The 27,730-nt window shown below is 37.8% G+C and overlaps 1 protein-coding gene across 2 annotated transcripts in view; it reads right to left on the bottom strand.

Annotated features, from left to right (window-relative positions):
• Window positions 1-27,730, bottom strand: part of FNDC3B (fibronectin type III domain containing 3B) — a 320,442-nt gene that overhangs the window by 122,268 nt on the left and 170,444 nt on the right. For both annotated transcript variants that reach the window (XM_019735100.2, XM_019735095.2), the window contains exons 4-6: window positions 27,133-27,209; window positions 10,670-10,913; window positions 7,328-7,618 (exon numbers count right to left, since the gene is read on the bottom strand). In XM_019735100.2, the coding sequence (XP_019590659.2) occupies window positions 7,328-7,618; window positions 10,670-10,913; window positions 27,133-27,209 (612 nt within the window). The remainder of the gene's footprint in view (window positions 1-7,327; window positions 7,619-10,669; window positions 10,914-27,132; window positions 27,210-27,730) is intronic.

Here is a 27,730-nt window from a genome sequence, read left to right as displayed (position 1 = left end):
TCTGTAAGGAAAATAATCATCAGAATAATGGAGTCTTACAGAAAAGTTAGTCCTAGTTTGACTTCTCCAGTTCTGGCCCTCAGAGAGGAATGCACAGGTGAGAAGGCACGTATCACTGAGCAGCACGCTCCGCCAGCAACAGCCTTCTGTCCTCAAGCCTATCTTGTCTCCTTTTCCATCCCGTGTAGGCAGCTGTCACAAGGCCTGAAGTCACTCAGAGGCCTCCAAGACTGGCGATGGATCTGGCAGCCCACCTTGCAAATGGAGGTGAGGGTGTTAACTGCCCAGTTTCTTGCCAGAAAGAACGTCTCTTATATTTTGGTCCAGAGGTCTACATTGTCCTTTTAAAAAATAAGTTATTTGGGCTTGTTTGGACTATTTGCACCTTTCAGACTGTACTTGGCAGAAAGATGGGCGAATTCCATTGACCTGAGCTCATTTAAAATATTTTTTATGTTTTTTTGATATTTCTGCCATGCCTAGGATTCATCCACAGCTGCAGACAGGTGAAAATGCACAGGGTTTATCCTCACCAAAGACTTGAGGGATGGAGCAATAAAAAAAATCCTTTTAGAAACTGTAATTTTCAAATGCAGTGAGGAAGGCACACAACACACTCCAGGAAAAAAGGAATATTGTCCCCTCCATAATCAAACTCTCTTCCAAAACACCCTGTCTGAGCATGCCTAGGAGGATATACACTCGTGAGATAGAAAAGGATGCAAGTGAAAGAAGAGATGAGCCCCTCGTGTAGTCCGAAAGCCCCACTAAATATCTTATTTTAAGCAGAAAAGCACCAGTGTTCTTTCTCAGAGGGAGCCAAGCCCAAAAGAGATTCCAAAAGAAAATCTGCCTTGACTCCCAACATTCCAGACCTTATTAACAGTAGGCTCGTCCTCCTAAACAAAGGAAACCACTGTCAGCCTTGCACAGGTGGATGCAGCACCCCTGCCCAGAGCCCACACGTCCAACCAGAGGACAGGCTCCAAGGACCCACAATTATTCACAATCTCAGACTTCCAAAGGAAAATGCCATTCCAACCTTACTACAGTAATTCTTATCTGCAGAATGAATAAACTTTCATGGTAATTTTCAGTAAATACTGGGGTCAGATTCTGGTTTCTGAGCAATGATAGCAAAATATAGGAAAGGCAAAAAAATATAGGAAAGGCAAAAAAAATGTGAGGGAGGACCTTCTGAAAAGGAATTAGAATACAAACGCCTGATAAAAAGAAATACTGCTCGGGTCAGAAGGCAATTTGTGCTCTCTGAAGGAGAAAAGCACAAGAATGCTTTTGTCACTGGCTTTCAGTATTACAATAAGAAATTATGACTCTATGTGATGGAATTTCATCTGAAGTATAACTGAATCTTTGGATTGTCAACAATTCCAAAGGTCAAATGCCAAAAGAATGCTGTATCCTCATGTCTTCTATATTTGGAATTCTTACCATTTTGTCCCAGTTTTTCAACACCACATGGCACTAAATTCTAGAGGTCTTCATATAAGCTACTATCTGCATGTCAGCAACATGGAAGGGATTCTCCCATTGCCAGTGGATCCTCACCCAAGTTTTCATTTTTCACGCTGGCTTCACATAATCCTTTCTAAAGAAGTTCAAGTGGTTAACCTTTCTCTCCTTTCTCCCGATATATGACAAAGGGACTACAGCTCAGGCTGAAAATGGGGGAATTTCAGTTCATCTGTATCCCACTGGGTGACTTCCTTAACATCGTATGCTTTGGTTTTTACCAAGGATAAAATGGAAGGAATAAAATTTCCCTCTCACTCAAGAAGGAGCAACGAAAACTTCTGTAGTCTCTGTGATAAAGGCAATCACACAATTTTAACTAGGTTTTGGACACAGCACAGGATCAAGGCCCAGCTCTTGCACAACAGTCTGCACACAAAGACAAAATTTTCCATTCCTGTCCCTGAACAACTACGGATTTGGTGCCCAAGGACTGATCTAAAATCAAATGCTGGGAAAGGGAGAAAAAACTGGGACAAATTCTTAAAGTAATTTCCGCTAACTAATATGCATTATTATGTCTTGGGGACACAGTGGAGGGTGTATTTGAGCTGGTTATTGAAGAACTGAGTTGGAGTTTGCTAGGCAGAGGGGACTGGAGGACATGCTAAGAAGAGAGAATGAGCAGTATTCACAGAATGGGACAAAACTCTGGGCACCTGGTGGAGAAATCAGAAGTACTTTAGGAGGCTGAGAAGTGCCACGTTTTGACTTCATTCTCTGGACCATGGGGACTACCATGGAGGTTCCTTAAGTTGGGGAATGGCATGTTCGGATCTCATGCAGATGAAGCCATAATACACAGGACAGAAGGGAGAGAAAAATGGATAATCCCACATCTGGAAACATGAGGTAGTCCTCTGGAAGGGCTACTAAGGCTTATACTGAGCAAAGGGAATCTTAACTTGAGCTTATAAGAAATGTATGAGGAGACACCAAAGACAGGGTCTATGATAAAGGATGCCCCAAGAGGATATCCAGAGTGCTCTCTCACGCAGAGCTCCAAGTGTCCCACAATGAGATGACGAGAAGATAGGCAAAATCTGGAACCTGACTTGAGGTGCCAGGTTTTGGCCCCAGGAGCAATCGCTCCCAGAGAACCCAAATGTGACTTTCAGAGGTAGTATTCCAGGAGTGTAGGGTTCAGCTTTCAAAATGTTTCAGATGAATTTAAGCAGAAGGAAACCACTTCTGGCTTACAAGGGAAGGAGCTGCAGGGGAAGGTCATCAGACGGGAGGGCAGAAAGACACCTGCTTTGAGAAGGGGATCACTTGGATGAGAGTTGAGCCTAAGATTACAGGAGGGAGACGATAAGAATGTTCAAAGAACACGGGTGACCATTACACTGAGGTGTTCAGAACTGAGCTAGGCTATTTTTATAATATTTAATAATGGGAATAAAAATACCTATTTTACAGATGAAGACACAGAGATGCAGGGAATATTAAAAGCAAACAGTTAGCAAGTGACAAAGCCCCATGTCTGATACCAAAACCAGTTCCAATTGTTCTCCACCCACATCACACCATTAACTCAAAGAATCCTTCATTTCTCTGGGGTACCATGGGAGTTTGTCCTGCCAAGGCTGTTCTCCTGAAGGTAAAAGTCAATGAAAAAAGGGGCTCGCTGCGGAGCACTACCATTGAGCTGTGCAGCAATTTGTTCTAGAAGAAGAAATGGTACAATAGCTACGTGTTCAAACAGAAGGCCTATTCTGGAAAACAAAGCAATTAAGAATATAGGATTCATTCCACAAATATTTACTGAGTACCTACTATATGTCAGGCATAGTTCTAGGAGGTGGGGCGATAATGGTTAAAGTAACTTCCTACCTCATATCGGGTACAAGGTCGTGAACCATACCTTCTGTAAGCATCCTTGATATTAGACAGTCGTTCTCTTGGTTGACCATTATTCCCAGTGGAGGTTTGATTAAAAAACATGAAGCCAGATCAGGCAAAAAGACTCTGATTTCAGTAGGTCTGAAAAGAGGTTTTGGGATCTGTATTTTTTTTTGAAGCTCCACCAGTGTTTCTGATGCACAGTCAACTGAGAGAACCAGGATGCAAAAAGAGTACCTAATCTATCTCCATCTTTTTAACATATTTATTTGTCTAGATTAACATGTTTGCTTCTTCACGTGTACTTAGTTTTATCACAGGACCATGTACAAATTTAAAGTTTGCCCTTTGTGTGTTTACATTTGTCTTTCGTAAATAGTAAAATGGTAATTAACTCCAACAGATTCCCTCAAAAGCTACGGAATTCAGAGGTAAAAAAGTTGGCCTCCTGTGGAAATGGGGACATCTTAAGCAAAATGTAGAAAATACGGCAAGCCACACGTCATGGTTAAGTATATATGCTATTCTTGTGCAAACCACATATGACTGTAAACAGATCAATGATATTAGAATTAACTACAGTTTAATATTAATCAGATGACGTTGTACACTTGAGAATCATGTAAGAGTCTTGTTTTCTGGGTATACAAGTCAGCTGCAGTAAATTCAAGCAAAAAGATACCCTGGGAGAATGCTCCCACTTACAAGAAGACAGAAAGAAGTCTTTGGGGATCTTTTTAGCCAACAACCCCATTCTGAGCAGACAAGATTGACATGTTAGGAGCAACATAATGGACTCCATGACTAAGAGGTGCTTCTGTTTACCTACTCCACACAATTCATGTGTCCCTCTTTGCTTTGACAACCAGGAGCTCAAAACAAAAACATGGCCTACAACAAGCAACTCTACAAGATTCTTTTATGTACAACCTTACTGTGTCTTCATTATATTTGTCCTCATTTCCTCAGATATTCATTTCATAGAATGTTTTTAGAACAGTTTTAGGTTCATAACAAAATTGAGCAGAAGGTACACAGAGTGCATATATGCATGTGTGTATATACATACATATACACACATACGCACACCATCCCCACATACACACAGCCTGCATCACCTATCAATATCCCACACCACAGTACATTTGTTACAACTGGTGAACTGACATGGACATATCACCATCACCCAAAGTACACAGTTTACATTAAGGTTCACTCTTGGTGTTGTACATTCTGTGTGTTTGGACAAATTTATAATGACATGTATCCACCATTAGTGTCAGAAAATACAGAGTATTTTCTAAAAATCCTCCATGTTCCGCCTAGTCATCCCTCCCTTTTTCCTAACCCCTAGCAATTATGGATCTCTTTATTGTCGCCATAGTTTTGCCTTTTCCAGAATGTAATATAGCTGGAATCATACAGTATTGTAACCTTTTCAGATTGTCTTGTTTCACATACTAATATGTAGTTAAGGGTGCTTTCATGTCTTTTCATGGCTTGAGAGCTCATTTCTTTTTAGCGCTGAGTAATACTCCATTGTCTGGATGTACCACGATTTATTTATCCATTTACTTACTAAAGGACATCTTGGCTGCTTCTAAGTTTTAGCAATTATAAATAAAGCTGATATAAATATTTGTGTGCAGTTTTCTGTCAGGATATGTTTTCAATTCATTTGGATAAATGGATACTTATTTCTTTATCCAACATGTAAACCCCTTCAGATTCTTATTGAAATGAGCTAGCATTCACAAAATAATACTCCTTCTGATTCTTTATTTCATGGCTAACCCATGGGGAGAATAGCACTTTGATTTTTAGGAAGCAAATAATGTGATAAGAAAAGAAGCATTAGACCAAGTTCAAACTAGAGTTGAGATAAAAATATTTTCCAGCTCTTTTCATTGTGAAACACACACTCCCAGAAGCTCACAGCAAAAGTGATCTCAGTTTTACCAACACAGTAATGTGTTTTCTACATAAGAACAAAGAGCTTAAGATGCTCAAAATAATTATTCTCTCTCATATGCCAAAATGTTTGCAAATATATATATATATATACATACACATATACATATATATATACATATATATATATGAAAATATTTTAGCACATATTTCAATGCAAATCCCATTAACTCTCTTATTAGCTATGAGAATATTAAAATATAAAGCAGCTTACACAGTTAGGCATATGTGATATGAAATAACTGCATATATATAAAAAAGGTATTTCCTTTTGCCACAGTTAATCCATAGCTACATTAATTTTATATGCTAACTTCAACCCTGCTTCATCTTATTTTTCTTGCCTTATTATCTCTTTTCCCCTTAGCTCTTACTCAAATTTATTTTATCTGCTTCTATAAGTATCTATGTTATCTTCCTTAAATCTTTTTTGGTGCAAGGCAGAACAAAAATTATTAAAGAATAAATCCAGAAATCAAGGTATTTCAAAACTCATAAGCTCTCTAAAGACAGTTTATACGTTCTTTTTCTCTTTTCTATGGACTAAAATTCTCCTTAGGAAAACCTATTTCTAATTTTTTTGTTTGTGAATTTTCTTATATGCCCATAGTTAAAAATGATACTCCTAGTAATCTAATTTCAAACTTAGAAATTCCAGTATCATTTGACTAAAACTTATTCTATACTCTATGGCAGACATAGCACTTTGCACTAAGAGCTGTTTAATGGCCTCTTGAACCTTGGGGTCTCTTTTACATACTTATTTATGTTTTAATAATTGTAACAATAATGCTTCATAATAATTATAAGAATAATGCATAAAACTTGGAAAATGAAAATGAAGAGCAAAATTAGAAGGACCTATAATACATTTCACTCAGAGAAATTACAGTTCACTTTTCACTGTATCTTACTAATGTTTCTCGTGCTATAATTCACTCACATAAATAATATGTGGGCAAATGTGGATGCCAATGTCTGGTTTTACCTAGTTTCCCTCTGCCCTGACGGAGGCCAGTCTCCCCTATACAATCAAACATACATAACCTCTGTCTTCTTCATCCGCACACACATTCTCACATACACAGTCCCTGTTTCTACCTGGATATGGTCCAATAAAAATGGGGTATATTTAATGAGCCTTATAATCAGTGCCTATCCTGTCTTTTACAGTTGTTCATGTCTTTGTTTATCTATATCTGTAAATTCACCTAACTTATCAAACTGTTACCTTCTTTTGCTTCACTTAAGTCAGTCTTCTATATACGCCTATAGAAAAAGCCTGTTTTCAACTCCTGTGACATCAAAATAGGTTTTCTCCAAATCTTACTTAAAAACTTTATTTTAAAACACATAAACCTTCTTCCCCAAATTAATTGATCTACAACCATAAGATTAATCTACCAAAAACACCTGCCCTTTTGAGTGGATGTCTGTCTCTCTAGATGTGATGACCCTAATTCTTCCATCTCATTCCTGGTCTATGCATATACTTCCTTCAGGATGCGAAAGGCGGCATTAACATTAACTGATGCCTGTAACTAAATGGAAATATATTCCTGTTACGCAATGATAAATTTCAGGACAGCAAGAAAATAGTTACATCTGGTTTTTATGAGGTATAATTGTTTTGAGATTTAAACTAGCCCATACCTCTTAGAAAGATTATTTTACTTTGGATCTCTTCCACATCTATCTACTTAAGAGTGAAATAATTGAAGTAGGGTAATGCAAAAACACTTTCGGATACTTTTTATGGAGATTAAATAGAACGTTCCCTGGTACATGTGACCAAAAAATTACATTTCTGCCATGAACTGTTAATAAAAGAGAGAAGATGCAATATTCTGTCCTAAGAAAAAGATCAAAAGTTTAATCATTCCTTGTAGAAACAGCAACCACCATGAAATAACATTCTATGTAAAAGATATTCCTTCCCTGTCTCAATTCACTGCTTAGGGCAAACATCTGTGTGCCTTACCTTGCAATTCTGAATCATTGGCCTTGGGACTACTTCGTGCTCGCCGCTCTGTTTTCTTAATTCCCGGCCCACCTCCGCTGCCGCCTCCCCCGCCACCGCTGCCTCCTCCGCTGTGGCCTTTTCCGTAGCCATTGTACACGGTGGTGCAGTTGCTTTTGTAGATAGAAGAGGGAGGGCTATTGAGGCGATTCTGGCGGTCAATCTGGCGGTCTTTCAGTTTTTTGTGTGGAGGCTTGCTGTACTGGTCTTCTCGGGTGATGTAGCTTGACATTCCGTAGAGTGGTATAATTTCTAAAATGGGTGATTATGACAAATACAAGTTGTCTACATTTTCAATAATAAATTATTAATGGTTAAATGACCTGCCTCCTAAAGAAAGACGTTTAAAATATTACTAAATACAGTATAAAAATATTAATAAGAAAATGATATACATGTTATGCACGCTTAAAATATTCCCATTTGTTTCTAATCAGTCAAGGAATAATTACTCATTAAAAAACATATTGTGGGTTCAGGAATGTTCCAGAAATTATAGAGAATATTGAAGAAGACAAGGTTACTGTCCACAAAGAGTTCACATTCTGGTTGAACTTATAAATAAGTGAGTCAGTAGTTGCAGTATCCAAAAAGTTAGAACAAACAAAATACCTCCTTAAATATGTACTTAGAATCAAGATACTTAAAAGTATACTTATCCTTGTAGACAGAATAGCATTTCTATTGGAAAGTATATAGCAAACAGAATATAAGGAGTTATTTGTGGCATCTACAAGAGCCAACATTTGAAGAAAACTTACTAAAATGATGAGATGACAAGTTCCCATTGAAAATAATCAAAGCTCACAGAATCAGGGAAAATATTCAAATAGAAACTGTAGGTGTAAACATAAGCCATCTCTGCAACCTGGTGCCACACATCATAAGCCATGGTCTCAAACTTCTATGTTGGAATAATCAGGATGCAAGGCAAACTGACTAAGAGAATGTCACCTAGCTTCACTATGCATATTTTTAAGTGACTCAAAAGACAATGGGAGCCTGCAAAATAATCTTATGATCTTAGAGAGGAAAATTTAATTTAAATTTTAAATTTTAAATCAATTTAAAATTATATTTAGACATTAATACAAATTCAATACATAACAGAAAGAACGGGACCTTACATGTCTATAGGAAAAAACGGCCCCATGTGCACAGGGTGACCATATAAATTACCATCCAAACCTGAATACTTCTGCGTATTCAGGGGGCAATTCTCAATCATTTCTCTGGACAAGAGACCTCAACCAAGACTGTCCTAGGCACACCAGGAATATATGATCACTGTAGGTATCTTAACAATTGATGTTTCCATTGTTCAATGGTAAATATCCCCTTTTCATTTTCTTTCTGGTCACATAGCTTAAGGAAGATCTTTAAAAAGTGAATCTTCATAAGATAACCAATTTGTACCAGAGAATGTGAAAAAACAAATACAATTCCATTCAAAGAGCATATACCCAAATAGATTATGTGTAAATATATAAAAAGGATGGTAAATATTTTAAATATCACAATGCATTACACTTGAGATTTAAAATATTCACCATGGGCACTAATACAATAATCTTTTAAAACATGTGAAGAAATTTTTAAGCTCCTATGGTTTGGGAAATTAAATGTTTAAATTTCTTTTAGGTATGCACATTGAGAACTAAGGTAAGAATATAAGGAATTTTGTTTTACTGCTTTCTTAATTTGAAATCAATGAAGGCACTGTTATTTGTACATTATTACTCTGTTAATTTAATGAAATTAAACCAAAATACCCGATGAAATAAAGACACAGATTTTTTTTTTTGCTTAATTCTAATGATTTAAATCATACTGCTGTCTAAAATTGCAAAGTATACCATTTACAAAATAGTAACTGTGGCATCCTGCTAGCAAACTGCTTTATCCTACTAACAATCACTCTTCATCAAGAAATGAGCTGGTAGCCAAGACTTTTCACGATGTCATTAAGTTCAGACCCAAACAGAAAACTCTAACAAATGCTCAAATAGCACTGAATACTTTTATAAAAATTACAATTAACTAAATTTTTTTCAGTTTTTATCCAAAGGTTTTCATGAACTGTGCCTACCTATCTGATGTTTTGGGGTGTTAATTACATCACTAGACAACACGATTATATTAATGGGAAGTTACTGATGCCTTCATGAAATCAAAGTATCAATTTTATCTTTTCCTATCATCTCTCCATACCCCATTATGATACCAACTGATTCTTTTGAATTATACTAAATTTCTTTTGAACTACTATAAATAATCAAATTCTATTCCTAAGTTACAACAGGCTATTTCACTTAAAATATCCATCTCAAATATTTTTCTTGTTAATGAAAAAAACTTATAATGTGTGATGAACATACAGGGAAAAATATGTATGTGTAATTGTTAAGAGAAAGTGAGGTGATAACTTGCTCCAAAATTCTATGGTGTAACAGGCACTTCTCATATAATTTATCTGAACCAACATAATAAATGTTTGAAGTAAGAAAATGCTTCAGTTCATACTCAGACTCAGAAGAAAATCATTTTGCAAAGTCCTGAAAGTTAAAGTATAATTTTTACCCTCACTTATCTGGTTTCTTAGTATCCATTTTGATAGAAAAGGGCTCCAGACTAAACCAACACCAAGGTGAAAACTAAAAAAACATGATGTCGTTATCTCTGTGACTATTTTTCGTTTCAAGGTAAGTATTTGCCTAACAATCAGTGAAATTGTGGCTGTACAAATGGCTATTCTTAAACTAAAAATAGGGTGAGGAGGACCATGTCAACAGCGAGGGGGTTCTGAGTTCCACCAAGACTACATCATGGAAGCCCAAAGGTTACTGAGAATTAACAGCCTTCTGTCACTGGAAATGAGACACAAAACCCTTTTTAATTTCCCTTCTACAGCTAGAGTATAGGATGTCTAAGAAATAATGTGTTGTAGTTCTGCTTCAGGCCACTCTCACATAAAAATATGTTAACAGGACACGGGAACGTATGACAGATCACTGCTGCTTTTTACAAGTAAGTGGCTATCCCACTCCCTGCTCTTTGTGGGGTGGGATGGGGTAGAATTTGGGAAAATATAAAGAAAAGACCTGCAACCCGCAGAGTATTAATAATTTTTGCAAGACACAAATCAGAACAAAAGAAGCTAGGCATTTCCCATGAGTTTTATACATCAGATAGACCCTCTTCTACCATGCTTATTACAGCAGAAACAAAGGGCTGACTCTCTTAAGCTACTTAAGTGCTATAACCAGTTTCAACAGCTGCCAGTGCCAGCAATGACTTACTCACCTTGCTCACTGTATAATGTAGGGGGAAGATGATGCTGAGGGAAAAACTGAGGCGGCATGTCTCCAGGTCCAGTAACAGGTGGGTAGTAAGCCGTGTGTGAGTTATGAATAAAATGCGGGTGGTGAGTCAAGTAGGGGGGTAGGTGATGGGTTGGAGACATGGCTGAGGGGTAGCTTGGGGGGTAACACTCAGGAGACTGGGGTGTGACCACCACACGGCGGACTCCAGTATTATCTTCGATCACCTAAAGAAAATAGCAAAAAGAAAGAGTGTAGTGGGTATTAGCAGCCAATGTCTTGTGATTATACGCAGTATTTAATTACTTCCCCCTTATTTTTAAATTTCTCTCCTCTACTGGAAAAAAATTAGTGCATGTTGAATTCTGGTTCTCTAATTCAACCAGTTAAATGAATTTTAGAAGTAATAAGACTTAACCATTAAAATTTATGAAATCTTCACCAACCACCTAATTCTGATAATACAAAAACATTTTGGAGGTATCAAGAGCTTAATAATAAATTTTGTTTGTCTCATAAAATTTTCACAGATGAAGTCTTCTTCTAAGATTTCAAAAACAGTTGGAAGAAGACTTCATCCAAGACAAGGGAATTGAACGTGTGCTCAGGGTGATTTTAGGAATGACTTTGAATATAACTATCAGTTCAGTGGTTTTTCCAGAAAGAAGAGACTTTCTGGGGCACCTAAGTGCTGAGCTTCCACTTCTGCCTGATAACACTTGACCCCGTTCCTACATTAGCATGCAAAGTTCCACCATCATGAAAGCATTAACTTCAGAAGCCATAAAAGTACCAAAAAGTCATTTAATCTGGGACCAAGGATATATACATGAAATGAGGGGATTCCAACCAGTGAAAAACTTGAGCAATCCCAAATCAAGATGGACACCTTTGCTCCCATCCTGATGATACAATGAGTGTTGTGAAGGGAGACATTATGCTACAGAACCTGCTATAAGCAGAGTAAATGCCAATAAACATTCTATCTATAATTTCTTCAAATGCTTTTCAATTCACCCAAGGAAGATAATTAACTAAAGTAGTACAGTATCAGTATTTACTTGCCTCTGTGGCCAACTTCATGCTAACTGCTCTAAGAGCTAACAGCTGTGTTGAGACACAAGGTAAGAAAGAACAAGAGAACAGATACCATAATCAAAAGGGAAGGCTGTGGGGTATAGAGAAGAGCATGGAATGGCAGAATCAGGAGGGATTCAGGGACCTCAAAGAATTGGTAGGGCTGGGACAGCTGAGACAATGGCCTCTGGATCAGGGCCCTGCAAGGAAGGGGACAACGAGGGCAGAAGAGTAAACTTGGAAGCCAGGACCAGGTTGCCAAAGAGACCAGCTGGTCTAATCAAGTATTTAAGGCAATCAGGCACACACAAGGTAGAAAGTTTTGTGTTTAAAAAAAAAAAAAGGCACTGAAAATTAAACTTATATGTTGCAGTGCATTTCTCATTGCACCTCAGGAGGCTGATTACAGGCCACAGTCAAATGACTTAATGCTATCTAAAACATTCTTAATGGTATCGGAAAAAAAAAAAAAGTATAATAAGCTTCGTTTTTAAAAATCTTGCTTGACACAAGTTGGCATGTTTAGTCCGTACTTTAGTGTACAAGGTAAATTTAGTTTGAATTAATAGCCACTAATATTTACAATAAGAAAATAAAAACTTTGTTTATTAATGAATCAATTAACATATCAGGGTCAGAATTAACTACTATGTTAATAATTCCTTAATAAAGCAATATTAACTCTGGAAAATTAAGATTCTGAGTCATACTCCCTATTAAAGCTCAAAACGTAGTTTTTTATGTATTCTTTAACAAATGTAACCTCTTGACCTAAGCAAGCTAATCACATTAACCTCATTTTACAGGTATATGTGAAATGGTGCTAAACCGTGATATTGGAAATTCTAATGATTCTGCTAATATCTATATTGTCTAAAACACAGAGCATAAATATATTTGGTAGCACACTATGTATAATTTTAGGATAAATATGGATTTTTCTCACCATCTAATATAAACATACATCATTCTACAGTGTCTTCTATTCCTCCCACCCCCCACTTTGCCACTGGCTATTAAGAAAAAAGTAAGAAAAATTCCCGATATTCCTCTTTCATAGAACCTTCATTCAGTCCTGTGCTGGGCACTGGAAGGTCCACAGAAGCAAAATATTTGTTTTCTAGAAACTTACAACCTTCATTATTTCAGGCCAACCAGCTACGTGAACTTGACAATGTTGTAAAATAAGAACAGGACTCTCACTAAACATGAAGAACTCTTTGGGCTTGTAAACAACAGCAATTATAGTGAAGTTATTTTCATCATTTTATCATATAATTTCTGGTTTATTGAAACAAAGCACCCTTTTAAAAAGTTGGGCAAAAAGCCCTAACAAAGATAAGAATGCTAGTCCAGGAAAAGAAACAAAAAAGACAAAGAGCTGAATGAAACATTATCTTTTTCCCATTCTATTTTGTAAAATTAAGTATTTCCACTACTTAAAAAAATTAATAAATTTAAAGTATAAATTTTTCTTCACATCACAAAAAAAAAGGTTTCCAGTTAGAAAACCAAGTTGCTTTTTGAAACTACCTGCATATATAAATTGTTTGACAGCCCCATTTTTAATTATCTCAAATTATTCTGTGGTATTTGTGAGAGACACCCATAATGGGACACGTTGAGAAACCTGCACCCTTACCAACCAAGGCCTACTTTGTCACTAAAAATATTTAAGAAGTGAAATATTAGTTCAGAAATAATCAAAAACAAAAATATGTTCTAAGTATTTTGTTTATTATTCTTCCGTAACACAATTACAACATATTTAATTATAAATCAAGTTTTGATCTATGTCTAAGGAAATTACGCCTATGTTCCCCAAAGAGTAAGTCTGAGGAGCAAGAACAGTGCACAAAATAATGAGCAACTCAGGAAATGGTGGCAATAACATACTTTGTTTAAAAAATATATAGTTCAGAAAGAAATATATTACTGTAGCAGAAGAATTTAAAAATCAGAAAGAGTTCAGTCCAAAAACTCTCAGACAATAAAATATACCTTCAGTGTTCACAAATAACCATGGAAAAGACAGGTTCATTTCCTTTTGCAGTGAATGAAATTGCGACACTGTCCAGAGGCAGACAAATTGCCGGTACTCAACTCAACAATTATTTCCTGACACATACTATGAGCTAAGCACTGGATATTCAAAGGTGGGGAAAAGAAAAAATAGGTGGGGGAAAGAAAAAATAGGTGCTAAACAGTAAGATTTACCTAAGGATAACATAAAGAGAAAAATTAGACTAACTCCTAGTAAGTGCTTCTCAAGAAATCAGAATCAAGTATTATTTTTTCTAGAATTTTTTCCTAGCTCTGTGATGCAACAGAATCGTCACTCAAATATCTTCTGCAGAGCACCTCCATTGGAGAAGACAATTGTGCTAGGTTATCAGGTTGCCACCTGTTATGGGCTGAATTATGTCCCCCAGGCCCCAATCAATTTATAAATTGAAATCCTAACCCACGGTATTTGGAGATAGGGCCTTTCAAGTTGTGTAATTATGGTAAAAAATGAGGTCATGTAGGCGGGCCCTAATCCAAAAAGACAGACGTCCTTCTAAAAGGAGGAAAGCAGGACAGAGACACATGGAAAGAAGACTATGTGAAGACACCAAAGGAAGAATACCATCTACAAGCCAAGGAGAGAGGCCTTAGAAGAAACCAAACTTATAGCCTCCAGAATTGTGAGTCATTTCTGTTGCTTAAGCCACCCACTCGGTGGGCACTTTGTTATGGTAGCCCTAGCAATCTAATACACCACCTAGCAGAGCCTCACAAGATTCCTCTATCTAAAGTTCTACCAGCCTTGTCTGCTTAAACAAACAAACAAACCTCTATAAAAAGCAAAGATTTATCCCCCATGAACAAATACCCAGTCACCTTCCTCAGGCCAAGGAAGAAAGGCAGCCCGATGGCAGCTGGTTTGATTCCTTATCATGTCTTTTTATTCTGCTCAGAAGTATTTACTGAGAAACTTCTCTGTGCCTCGTATTCTTGCTATCCTGTGGCGTAGACACAGGGATAAGAGGCTTGAGAATACAGCACCAAAGGTTAAACAGGGAGAGTGTTTGTCTTATTTGCATGAGTGTTTTTAGAAGTATTACCAAGAGAACTATTAAAACAAAATGAAATAACTTGGAGGCAACAGAAAGAAGTAGCAGCATGGGAAGACAGATGAGAAAGAAACTCAGAACCAGTGCCTGTGACCTGCCAGCTGCTGGACATGGGTTATCTCACTGAATGTCCTTAACTACTGAAGAATTAGGTATTAGTATTCCTGTCAGACATGAAGGAAACCAAGGTACAGCATGGTAAAAATGTACAACTAGCTCAGTTGCAGGACCAGATTTTCATTCTAGTCTGTACTGCAAAGTTTTTATTACATGGAGAATTATACATAAGTTAGATATGCTGAGAAATAGGTATGTAAAATGAACTGTGAGAACCAGGACAGCTGGGTTGTCAAGAGATGTGAAAGGATTCAAGAGACAACCAGTATCTACTGAATACCTGCTGCTCTGCTTTAATACCCTGTACCGAAATAAGGCAGCACATGTTAAGGTCCTGGGACAGTAACTGATACATAATAGAAAAATCTTACCTAGCAATTACTATTATTAGTATCAGCACCTCATTAAATCCTCCCAGCAATCCTGTGAGAAATATCCAGTTGTCCCCACTTTGCAGACAAGAGGAATGAAGTTCAGGGAAGTCAAGCTAATTCGCCTAAGGTCAGACAGCTATCAGGGAATGAAGGGGGCAATTCGGAGTCCAAGAATTAAATAAAATGCCTCTCTTAAAGACAATTATAGTTTGAATGTCCTTTGTTGTAGATGACAGAGAAGGAAGCTAGTTCCCCTTACTGAACTGAAATGCCTCACAGGACTTTTAATAAACTCCTCAGTTCCTAAAACTCTGTCCCTGTACTTCTGGGCTCTAAATGACAAGAATCAAAAGAAGGGCTTTAAAAGGCAGGAGGCAAAATAAAAAAATTTAAAGGCTGCCCTAGACGGCCGGGAATGAGCCAGGAAGTGGGCAGAGCAGACTGCACGTGGACGTACATGAACCCGCCTGCACGCAGGCAGTGTGCAGGGCCTGGCAGCCGGTTTGCTGCGGTGGCAAGGAACACTGAGTGAGCTGCCTGCACACTGAAAGCTGGGACCAAATGTGTGTGAAAGCCAGGCTCAAGCTCAATTCCTAACTGCTGCCAACATATTTGAAGGGGGCTCCCAGATCACTCCAGGAAGGGATGAAATGTCAGCTAAAACTGAGCACGCAAGCAATGGACAAGCAGAAGAAAAGGCCGGGCAACACAAAACAGCTGCATGGACAGAGGGATGGATGGGCAGGCAGAGTCTAGGCTCCATCCAGCTAGACCGGTGTGTACCCCTCCACCAGCATCTCTGTCCTACAGTGTGAATTACAGGTCTGTCTCTCCCCCATAGCTGCCAGTCCCTCAGGGGCATCTGGGAACACAGGAGGCTTTCAATAAGAGTTGGCTAAGTGAACAAATGATGAAAAAAAAAATGTATCTGCTTATATTTGATGTCGTCTAAGAATTAACACATTCATTACCAAATTCCTCCCCACAACACAGGTAAATATCTGACATTCTACTCTAAAATTTCAGAAATCTAAACTCAGCTAATCGCAGATCTGTCGTGCCTGATCATTGTATTTAAAATATTAAATATTATTTAATATTATCAAAATCATTTTACTATTTTACTTCACAAGAAAGACACTGAAAAACTATACGTTTCCTTGTAAGTTCTACTGCAATCCAAAATGCAGCTGAGCAGTCTTATTTTATTTACTACTAACCAGAGTACAAAAGCATCAGCTCTTACTTTTCCCTTTTGCACTAACTCCTCACTCTGCATTTTCTAATACACTAAACAATATAAAAAAAGAAAAGAAAAGAAAAGCAAGTTTAAAGGTAGATACATGCAAAAAAATAAAACTGGAACACCTTCTTACGCCATATACAAGAATAAACTCAAAATGGATTAAAAGACTTAAATGTAAGACCCGAAACCAAAACTCCTAGAAGAAAATATATGAAGTCGCAGACATTATGTTAGTAATATTTTTACTGATATATCTCATTGGGCAAAGGAAACAAAAGAAAAAATAAACAAATGGGACTATATCAAACTAAAAAATTTTTTCACAGCAAAGAAAACCATCAACAAAGCAAAAAGATATCCTATTAAATGGGAGATGATATTTGCCAATGATACATCTGATAAGGGGTTAATATCCAAAATTTGTAAAACTCATACAACTCAACACCAAAGAAACAAACAGCCCAATTAAAAAATGGACAGAGGACCTGAATCGACATTTCTCCAAAGAGGACATACAGATGGCCAATAGACACAGGAAAAGATGCTCAACGCCACTAATCATTACAGAAATGCAAGTACCAACCACAATGAGACACCACCTCACTCTCCTCAGAATGGCGATCATCAATGAATCGACAAACAAGTATTGGCGAGGATGAGGAGAAAAGGGAACCCTCGTGCACTGTTGTGGGATTGCAGATTGGTGCAGCCACTATGGAAAACAGTATGGAGATCCCTCAAAAAATTAAAAATAGAACTAACTACCTTATGACCCAGCAATTTTACTCCTGGGTATTTATCCAAAGAAATCCAAAACACTAATTCAAAAAAAGATATGTTTACTGTAGCACTATTGACAATAGCCAAGATATGGAAATAACAAAATGCCCATCAACAGACAATTGGATAAAGAAATTGTGGTACATTTATATAATGGAGTAGCACTCGGCCATAAACAAGAATGAAATCTGAATATTTGCAACAACATGGATGGACCTAGAGGATATTATGCTAAGTGAAATAAGTCAGACTGAGAAATATAAATACCATATGATCGCACTTATATGTGGACTCCAAAGAACAAAATAAATAAAGGAAACAGAAACAGACTCAGAGATACAGAAAACAAACTGATGGTTGCTAGATGGGAGGGGGCTTGGAGGATGGGTGAAAAAGGTGAAGGGATTAGGAAGTACAAATTGACAGTCACAAAATAGTCCCGGGGATGTGAAATACAATATGGGAAATGTAGTCAATAATGTTGTAAAAACTGTGTATGGTATCAGATGGGTACTAGACATTGGGGAGGGGAATCACTTCATAAATTATATAAATGCCCAACCACGGCGCTGTACACCTGAAACTAATAAAAATAATAGTAAATGTCAACTATGATTAAATATATATGTATATAGGTATATATACGGCTATATAGTCACGGGATGTAAAGTACAGCATAGGGAACATAGCCAATGGTACTGCAATAGCTATGTATAGTGTCAGATGGGTAGTAGACTTGGGGGGGTTATCACTTTGTGAGAGGAGGTGTACATGTCTAATCATGATGTTGTTTTGTACACCTGAAACTAATGGGGAAAAGTTTTTAAAAACAGAAAAGCAAGTTTGTTCTTCATGGAGTATAGAGATTTGAAACATACGGAATTTACTTTCCCTGGCCCATCTCCTTTTTGCTACTGTGGATGAAACTCCCATCGCCATCTGCCAAGTACCATTAGAACAAAGTCTTTCTATTTTACAGATAAAGTTAATTAATTTAAAATGGTGGCAGACTTGAATGTATTTTCCAAATCTCCTGACTTACTTCTCTGTCTTTTCAAATTTAATGTTTACATCTATGGTCAAAAACACCAAACATACTTCTCAACCTCCTTTCTCTTCATATCTGTGATAGCCAACAATGATGAAATAATATTTGCTCTTTCCAACGTTTCATTATCATTAATGTCCTGAGACAACAGACCCTCTAGGTTTAAGATCAGCTATTTTTGCCTTACAACATGGTAGTTTTGTAGCCAAATGGAAAAATACATTATTGGTGATGCTTCTAGGTATCCAAAGCCCTGTAAATAACATCAAAGGATTATCCTGCAGAGTGGTCACAGCTTGATAATAGCTATCATCTCCAGAATTTAAAAAAAAAAAAAAAATTTCCTTGAAAATTCCAATTACTTTTCTCAAACAGTTAATGCCGATGGTTAAGTAAACAATCAATCATCTGCTTTATAGGTAGTCAAGTCGAAGGTTTTAAATAATAAGGTGATTCATGACTGAACAAAAATTCCCCAAACATTTTTATCTACACACTCATTTCTACATATCTAGAAATGTTGAATGTTCTATGGTGCTTAATTTTTAATCCACATGGCAAATCGAGGTAATGGCTAAGGTACAGACTGAGGGGGGGAATGGTTAGATCCAGATAAAGCCAAGCGAGGTCGATATTTAGGGGATAACAAGCTGGCGGTACTGATGTGGCACATGTCTTCTGTGTACGAGTCTTACAGACAGGCTAGTTTGGAAGGTGACCAGTATAAGGAGACACCCCATAAATGGCAATTTCCCCCTCTTTGGCTTTATATGTGCCAGCATTTTTATACACACAGAAATAATCCAAGCTACTCAGTTATGTAAATCTATAATCTGGGAAAAGGAACATGACTAGGGCATATGTACATAAAACCAACTGTTAGTATTTTACTGGACATATGTACCTGGATCTTTCCAGGTGGGTACCTGATGACTTATAATTAAAAACACTGAGGGTTGGAGAGGAGGCTGGAAACAAGTACATCCTCTTGTATATCCCTTTAATCCAACTGCTCAGCAAAGCATGGAAGGCTATATAGTTGAGGGGACATAGGCAGTAATTTCTAAAGACCTTCCAAATTAAGAAGGCAACCTAGCGAGGTTAAGAGACACAATTTATAAACTGCAGAACCAAGGTTAGGTCCTCAGCTGGCTCCAGCTATATCTTACCACACCCCCAGCTGCCCCAACTTGAGAATCCCATGGGAAGAGAGAGGTCCCTGTTTGGACAGAGCTAAGCTACTCAAGACACTGCTGAGAGCCAAATGGTCTCTTCTTCAAGTAGAAATTCCACATTGGGCAGTGATGCTGAAGGCAAATGGCAGATTGATTAATTTGGTGTGACAATTAAAGGGGACAATAACAACTCCTATAATTTCTGTATCACTTAACAGTTTATTAAAATGCTTAACACAGAACTTTACTTGCATAATACTCAGAAGATTCTCTAACGTGGGCAACATCACAGTCCTAATTTCTAGATGAAGAATTTCAGGAACAATTAAGTAACTTAACCTAAGATCATCTAAGTGGGTGACAAGATTCACACCCAAGTACTAGTGACTAGAAACGCTGTGTCTTTTCTATCATATTTTATTCTATATCCCCAACCTAAATATCAGAAAGAAACACATTTGAAGATCAAAAATTTAATCTAATCTTCCCTAATACCTGTGTGGCACATAGGGACACCAGACAAGTGAGAAGTTATATCCATAGAGTTTTGAGCAGTAATATGGGCCAAACAATTATTCTACACTAAAAGGAAATGTTTTAAGGAACAGGAAAAAAAACAGTAAGTAGAGATCTGATGGCGTAATTTGTGCCAAACCGAGATGCCTTTAAGATATTAATAAAGCCATCAACAGGAGGAGTCTGTGGATGGTAACTGTTCCTGTTATGCGAGGAGCTTCCCATTGACAGCACAGAAGGGACTGTTAATTACAAGATGATTTCAGTTCAGCTTCTCAAGCACATTCATGTTCCTGGAAACACAGGCAGACTGTTCTAGACAATATCTAGGAATTTCATATTTTACATCTGAAAATGCTTCACCAGCCTGCTAATGGGCTCCCACGGCACACGAAAAGGATTAAGAATCCATACTGATGATACTGAGATCGTGTTTATCACACAGCAAAATATAACTGCAAGTTTATAAGCCTGATGGGTCCAAAGAGGGTGCAGGAATATAAAACCCATCCGACCTTCATAGTTTTGAAGCTAATAGGTTGAGCAAAGGTGTTTCTCTAAGAAAAGTTTTTATATATGACACATAAGTCAATAATTGAGAAAGACAGACTAAACACGTACTAACTGTGCAATAAAATCAAATGTTATGTGCATAATTTAATCCTTATTAATGATTCAGAAGTCATTTCTAGATGTGACACTGTCTCAATATTACTATTATTATGAAAATCAACTATCGTTTTTCCATAGAAAGGAAGACTAGCATTCTAGTCCATACAATGCGTGTGCCCGTTTTGGGAATGACTGCTTATGGAAACTTACTCATATTCTCACGTGGTCTCCTTTTTAAGGAACAGTATATACAGTAGAGGAGAATCACCTGATTTTAGGCTAGAAAATAATCTCAGAGATCCTCAAACCCTTTCCTCTCCCTTCCTCCCTCCACAAGACAACGACGACTCCAGCCAGCCAACCAGCCACATTTTGGCAAGTGCCAATCACGTGCTGAGCACCTTTCTGGAGATCCAGTGATGACAGGGTACACAGGGTCCCTGACCTTACAGGGCTTAAATGCTAAAAGTGAGGAAGACCAACAATGAGCAAGCAAACCAACAAGAGAAACACCCAAGTAAATAATTTCAAAATAGTCCTAAAAATCACACAGGGAGTTGGACCCAGACCCGACCTGGGCTCCTGTCTTCTGCGAATCTTGTATTCTTTTATACCACAATGCCAGGATCTCAGAAACAAAGAAATACAGGAGAAAATGAAGAACAGGGAGACAGAAAGCTTGGAAAGAGGAAACTTGCAGAATGTCCTTGAGAGGCTATGTCCTTGGTACATTAATTTAGCGATGCCAACCCTGTCTACAATCATTCCTCAGACAAAATAAGTCATAAAATGAAAAGGTTGCTGCAAAGCTGCTGATAAAGGAAACTACAACAGAATAGACACAGAAGTCCTCTACTCTTCCCGCAGAAGCTTCCAACCTCTGTGCACACACACTGCTCATTGTGGAATACTTTCCTAACTTCCTATAGAAAAATCAGGTCCTCCAGAGGACTTAACATCCTGAAAGAGATTCCAATTCTCCTTCTTCTTGGCTGCCAAACAGGTCTGATTCTCAGCTTGTCAGGGCACAGGGCAATCCCCCATGCGAGTCTCTGCTCATCGTTTTCAAATGTTGAAGGTGACACACAGCATTGGTTTAATCCCACAGTGAAATGACCACAGGGAAGCAGCTGAAGCTAATGTTTATAGCCCCACTGGCTTGGCTAGAGGCAAAGCAGGGAAAAGCATTCCATGGGTCCCACCAAACAGGCCCCATTATTTCCCCATAGGGGCTCTCATTTCTGGCCAACTCTTTAAACACTCTTCAGGAGAATGACCAACCATAGCAAAATGGAAACCCATTTTTAAATAGACTTCTTGTCTCTCCCTGGTCAAGAGAAATGGAATATATATAATTTTAACAGGTATTTATTTACCCATTAACAAACCCCCAGAACAATGGAATGAGGTAAAGTGTGTACTTGTGCTACAACAACAAAATACTGATTTTGACTACTATTCAGTTTTTAGGTTACATCAATTAATCTCGAAAAAGAAGAGTAGTTTCCCAACTGACAGAGCATTTAACATGGATATTTCACTGTTTCTTTTCATATGCTTTTTAAATTTTGGAGTCTACATGAAGATTTTTCTGTAACAGTTGAAAAATGTTTTATAAATTACTATAAAAGCATGGAAAATAAAACTGAAGGAATCTGTGTAAGACATTTATATATATTTAAATTTATATATATGTGTGTATATTTATATATATAAACTTTTATATAGAGATTTATATACATATATATTTAAATTCATATTTAAATTATTCAGAAAGTTAATGATGAGGTTAAAAATTGAAAAGATGAGAACAACCATGGCCAGTATACAATGAAAGGAAAAATTTGCTTCATGCTGTGTGATCTCAATATGTATTCAGAATGGTACACTGCCAGACTTTCTGTGAATTATTCTAACAGTCTTCTTCATTATAACAGCTACCACTTACTGAACGCCCAATGTGGACTACACACCTCACATAACATTTCCCTTAATTCTTACCTCTACCAGTTCAGGTAGGTATTCGCCTATGTGGTGAAAGAATTTGTCAAGGTAACATGGGAAGTAGCCATGGTGGAATTTGAAGGCTGGCCTCTCCTAGAAATGCCCACGCTCTTCCCAACGTTAGTATTCACCCTGTTTGCTCCCACAGCCTCAACCCTAATCATATACCATGGAAATGATGGTGACGAGTGTGACAAGACTAAATTCCCTCTTACTGAAATCCACTAGCTCACAGTTGAAAGAAAACTTAGCCTGTATTTTCTCTCAAGTTGAAAAGGTCAGGTTGTTTTCCCCTCAAACTTTTCCCAGCCTCCCACCAAAAAGTAAAGCACAACACACACACACACTACAATACACAAAAGCTTACTATATTATCAGGGACTACTGAGTTAAAATGACAAGATTCCACTATTCTCCTAAGTCCACACTATCTTTAAAGCCCACTGGTTCAGTCCTCAACCTAAGAAAACAATGATTGTTACGGTAACTGTACCTCAGAGCAGACCACAGCTGACGCTTCAACTGCAGGTGCTTGGCTTACTATAACATTATCTCTGCTCACTACTGACATTTGTTTTTTGTCAAATTTATTTGACCAATTTGTCTTTAAAGCACTCTGAACTACTTAATTATGTCGAGAATATAATATAATCGAGAATTTCTCCATTGACTCAACTTAGAGTTACTAACATAACACTGTTAATCATTCACTGGCCTCCCTCTTCAATTCTCTCACAATAACGAACCATCTCATCCATGAGAAGCTGGTGTTTTAGGACTAGAGATGCACCAGTAGGCACTCCACACGTCCACACTCCATTGTCAGAAAGGGATGTAACGTAAAGCAACTACAACCATCAAGGCGGCCTCTGCTGCTGACATCAAGATCACATCAGAGTAGGAGATAGGCCAGTAAAATCAGAAATGCCTGGGCTGCAATCCTGTTTCAACTCTGAGCCTCAGCTTTCTCATAAAGTTAGGATGATGAAAACGAGAAACATAAATAAAGCATTTACCACACAACACACAGTAATTATCACCATCATCACCACCGGCACCAAGATAGTCTGGGCCATTTTCCCAGCTGCCCCGGTTTGCTGACTAATAATGAGGACTAAGCACTATCTTCCCCTCATGTCTGTCATCCACTTAGAGCACATTTTTATATGTGGTGTGAGGTAGAGGTCCAACTTCATTGTTTTGCATTTGGATACCCAACTGCCCCTGCACTATTTGTTGAAGAAACTATTCTTTCCTCTACAGAATTGTCTTGGCACTCCTCTCTCTCTTAAATCCACAGTCAGAGCATTTCATTCCTTGCAGGTATATGTCACTTTGATCTTGCTAAATTTCTAGCTACCAGGTGTTTTATTACTCTACTTGCACCTGCAAATCTGTGAACATCTCCTATATTTACTTTATTTCAGTTTGGCTAATCACTTACATTTAAAAACACTTATCAAGTACAGTCATCTCAGAGATATTGCAGATTCTGTTTCAGACCACCGCAATATGGTAGGTATCGCAATAAAGTGGGTATCATAATAAAGCAAGCCATAATCTTTGGCTGGTGGAGAGTCTTGCCTTTAATTTATAAAAAACAAAACATCTTTGAGGCATAATAAAGTGCTATAGATTGAGGAATGTCTGTACCTACGATACACCAGGCAATTTTCTGAATTCTCAGATATAATTCCAGTGAGGCACTAAGAGAGTTCTCGGGGATCGTTAATAATATGCATTGTATTTCATGACAGAGATGGGCCAAAGTACCAAAGATGCTGAAAAAAACAGAACAGCCATTTCTGGGTTGGAGGTTCTAAAAGGGTCATACCGAGGAGGGGCATTTGAATGAGAAGAATGTTGAACTGTCAGACAAAGAAGGGCACTAAAGTATCCCAAGAAGAGAGAATGAATAGGCACAAAAAGTATGTAGTTGAGAAAAGGCCCAGATGTACCCAGGGGACAGACATTGAAGGTAGTGGCAATGCGGGGCAACAGGTAATGGTGACACTCGAAAGCAGAGCAGGGTTGGGTATGGAGCATGCCACACACTACGGTACAGACCTTTGCTTCTATGCAGCGCACACCCAACTCTAGATCTGAGCAAGAGATACATTTGAGGGAAAAGACTAGAGGGATAAGATGTAGAATTGACTCATCTGGAGACAGACTACTATTGGGCATTTCTCACATATGTCCAGAGGGGATTTTTTTTTTAAATTTTGTGACTATTTTCACAATGACATAAGCATAACGTATTTTGCTTCTTAGATCTCTTGGTGATGACAAGTCTCCTAAGACATTTTATACTTGGTTCTACCCTCCTTATTTCTTTGAAGTGTGTATGTAGTCAGCCTTAAGATGTACAAGCATCCGGTCGATTTCTCAATTTTCTCCATATTAATCATCTGCTTTAGCCAGACACTTCACTGTCAAATATCACTAAAGTGCTACTAGTGAACATCATTTAACTCTGGGCCCATCTTCTGATCAGGGAGCCCAATCTAAACATAGTGGAATGAATGTCTTACAGATTGCTTCATTTCTTTTTGCAATTCAGAATCCAAACTATTCCATTTTTTCTGTTCTTCCAGTATGTCCTAGCACTTTCTGCCGCAATCCTCAGTTGAGAAAGTGTTTCACTATGCTTCCACCATCAGTTTTATGAAACTGAATTTACAGCTCTGCTCTTACTCTTTTTATACGATCTATAGAAGTTTTTCAGAATCACAAATAAACCATGGTCCAAAATTCTCTGTTTTCCCTAGGACTCCCAATAATTGTTTTTGCAGTTTGTACAATCACAGCAACCCCAATGGCAAGAAAAAGTACACTGCAGCTTCTCTCCACTAAATGTTCAACTCTTAACTGGTATTCCGTCAACAGACCGTTAGCATAAAAGGAGGTGTTATTTCTGCCGTCACAATGGTGAGAACTGTACTCTGTTCAATGGAATGAACCACTTCCTCAAAATAAAAGCGCAGAAGACATAATGGAATTCTACATTCCTTGTTCTTTTCTGCTAATTGACTGGCAACGTGAATGTGATCCATCATCACATGTCCTGGCTGGAGGGGCCTGCTCTGCACCTTTCTCTCCCTCCCTGATTGTTATTTAGAAAGAATTGTGTAAAATAAGTCATTTATTTGCAACAGGGGGAGACTGGCCAACATTCTGGCTACACAAAACAAAACAAACAAAGATGGCAAATTGGCTCATGTGAAAGTAAGGATGGGAAAAAATGAAATTACAGCGGCTGCTCTATGGCTTAGACGGCAAAGAAATGGGTAAGATTTTACATCAAGAGAAGGATAAGGCTTCTTTGATTCCTGCCTGCACTTCAGCAATTTTCCCTTATAGTTGCCAATTTTTTTCACCCTAACAAAATCATTAAAAACGTAAAATTACAGATTTTAAACCACTGTAAAATCCAACAGAGACAGAGAAAGAATAGAAAGGGGGGGGAAAAAACTATCTGGAAGAATGTAATCCAAAAACCGTTAACATGATGACTATCTTCTGTAGGTAGTAAAACTATAAATATGTTTTTAAGACTCTTCTGTCTTTTCTGATTTTTTTCCAATGAGTGTAGGATGTTCTTACAATGAGAGAAAAACAACAAGAGAAGCAAAGAGAAAGAAAAACAGTTGGTTGTCAGGTATTTGGAAAGGAAGACGTGCAGGGAGGCACTTGTATTATGCTGAGCCCGGGACGAAAACTAAAGTATATACAGACATCCACACTCCAGGCACCTGAACATTTTAAACGTTATCCAGGTTTAGGAGTATAACTTTATCTTTTAACATTTTTTTTTATCCTTCCAACATACCTCTGATATCACTGTTCTTTTTAAATTGCTATTTTACTTAAAAGAAAATCAAATTTTAGAGAAACTTAAGTACAAACAGGTAAGTTCTCACATTCTCACACCATATTCAGTAACTCACCAAGCCCAGAACGTGCCACATTAAGGGGAAATGGGACTCCCACGACAGAGGGCAGGCCCGGTTTATGTTAACAGTGCGTCCTTTGATATTTTTACTAATTAAATGTACAATCCCCCCTCCAGTCTCAGCAAACTGTGGAAGGAAATCTCTAAGGTAGTAGACTCTATGAAGGAATCACAATCAAATGGTCAAGTGTAAAACCCACCTTGGCCGAGGGCAGCCTAGGAGCCTCGCTGTGTGTTCCTCTCACTAACTCTCTGGCACATGAAGAGGCAAGACTCAGGGAAGGCCATGTGGTGCCACAAAAATGATGACAACTCTAGTATCACCTTAACTAAACATCTGGGGATACGTTTTGAGGCCTCAGTATATATTCTCTTGGGACAATGACAGTGGCCATAGTGAATGGAGAAGTCCACCAAATGGTTTACCTGTGAGATATAACCTGGAGGCACATGGATGGGAGGAATGGATCCATTGGGTGACATCATGGGAACTTCAGCAGGTCCTAAAAGAGGGAAGGGCAAGATATTAATTAACAGTTGAAGAAATATACAGAATTCAAACTAATCATTGGTATTTTCAAAATTTTGCCAAAACTAAAGAGAATATATCACAAACTATTTTCTTTTCAGTAACTGACACATTGTGCCTCGTCTCTGACATGAAATCATGGATGAAAAGAAATTCCCCAGTGGTACGGATGAAGACAAAACGATGAGCATCTTTATAAATACTTAATGACTCCCAAAGCCACAAGTTCCACAAAGCAAAGCTGCTAACTTCCAAGTAGTCCAAAACAGCGGGGCAAAAGGTGTTTGTTTGTTTTTTTGTTTTTTTGCCTTTAAAAGAATGTACTATTAATAACTAGTTAAATCAATTTTTAAATGAATTTATCTCCTCTGGTTTAAAAAGTTCCAGTGGAATTGGGTTTACCATTTTCATTTCAAATTTTTATTCTCAGTAAGTTACTGTAAGACGTCATTAATTTTGAAATAGAAGCAACCATAAAATACTCCAAACCAACTG

Source organism: Rhinolophus sinicus, linkage group LG01, assembly GCF_036562045.2.
Source record: "Rhinolophus sinicus isolate RSC01 linkage group LG01, ASM3656204v1, whole genome shotgun sequence".
Classification (NCBI taxonomy): Eukaryota; Metazoa; Chordata; class Mammalia; order Chiroptera; family Rhinolophidae; genus Rhinolophus; species Rhinolophus sinicus.
The sequence above is the reverse complement of the archived record's forward strand: the minus strand, read 5'-3'. Positions and strand labels throughout refer to the sequence as shown.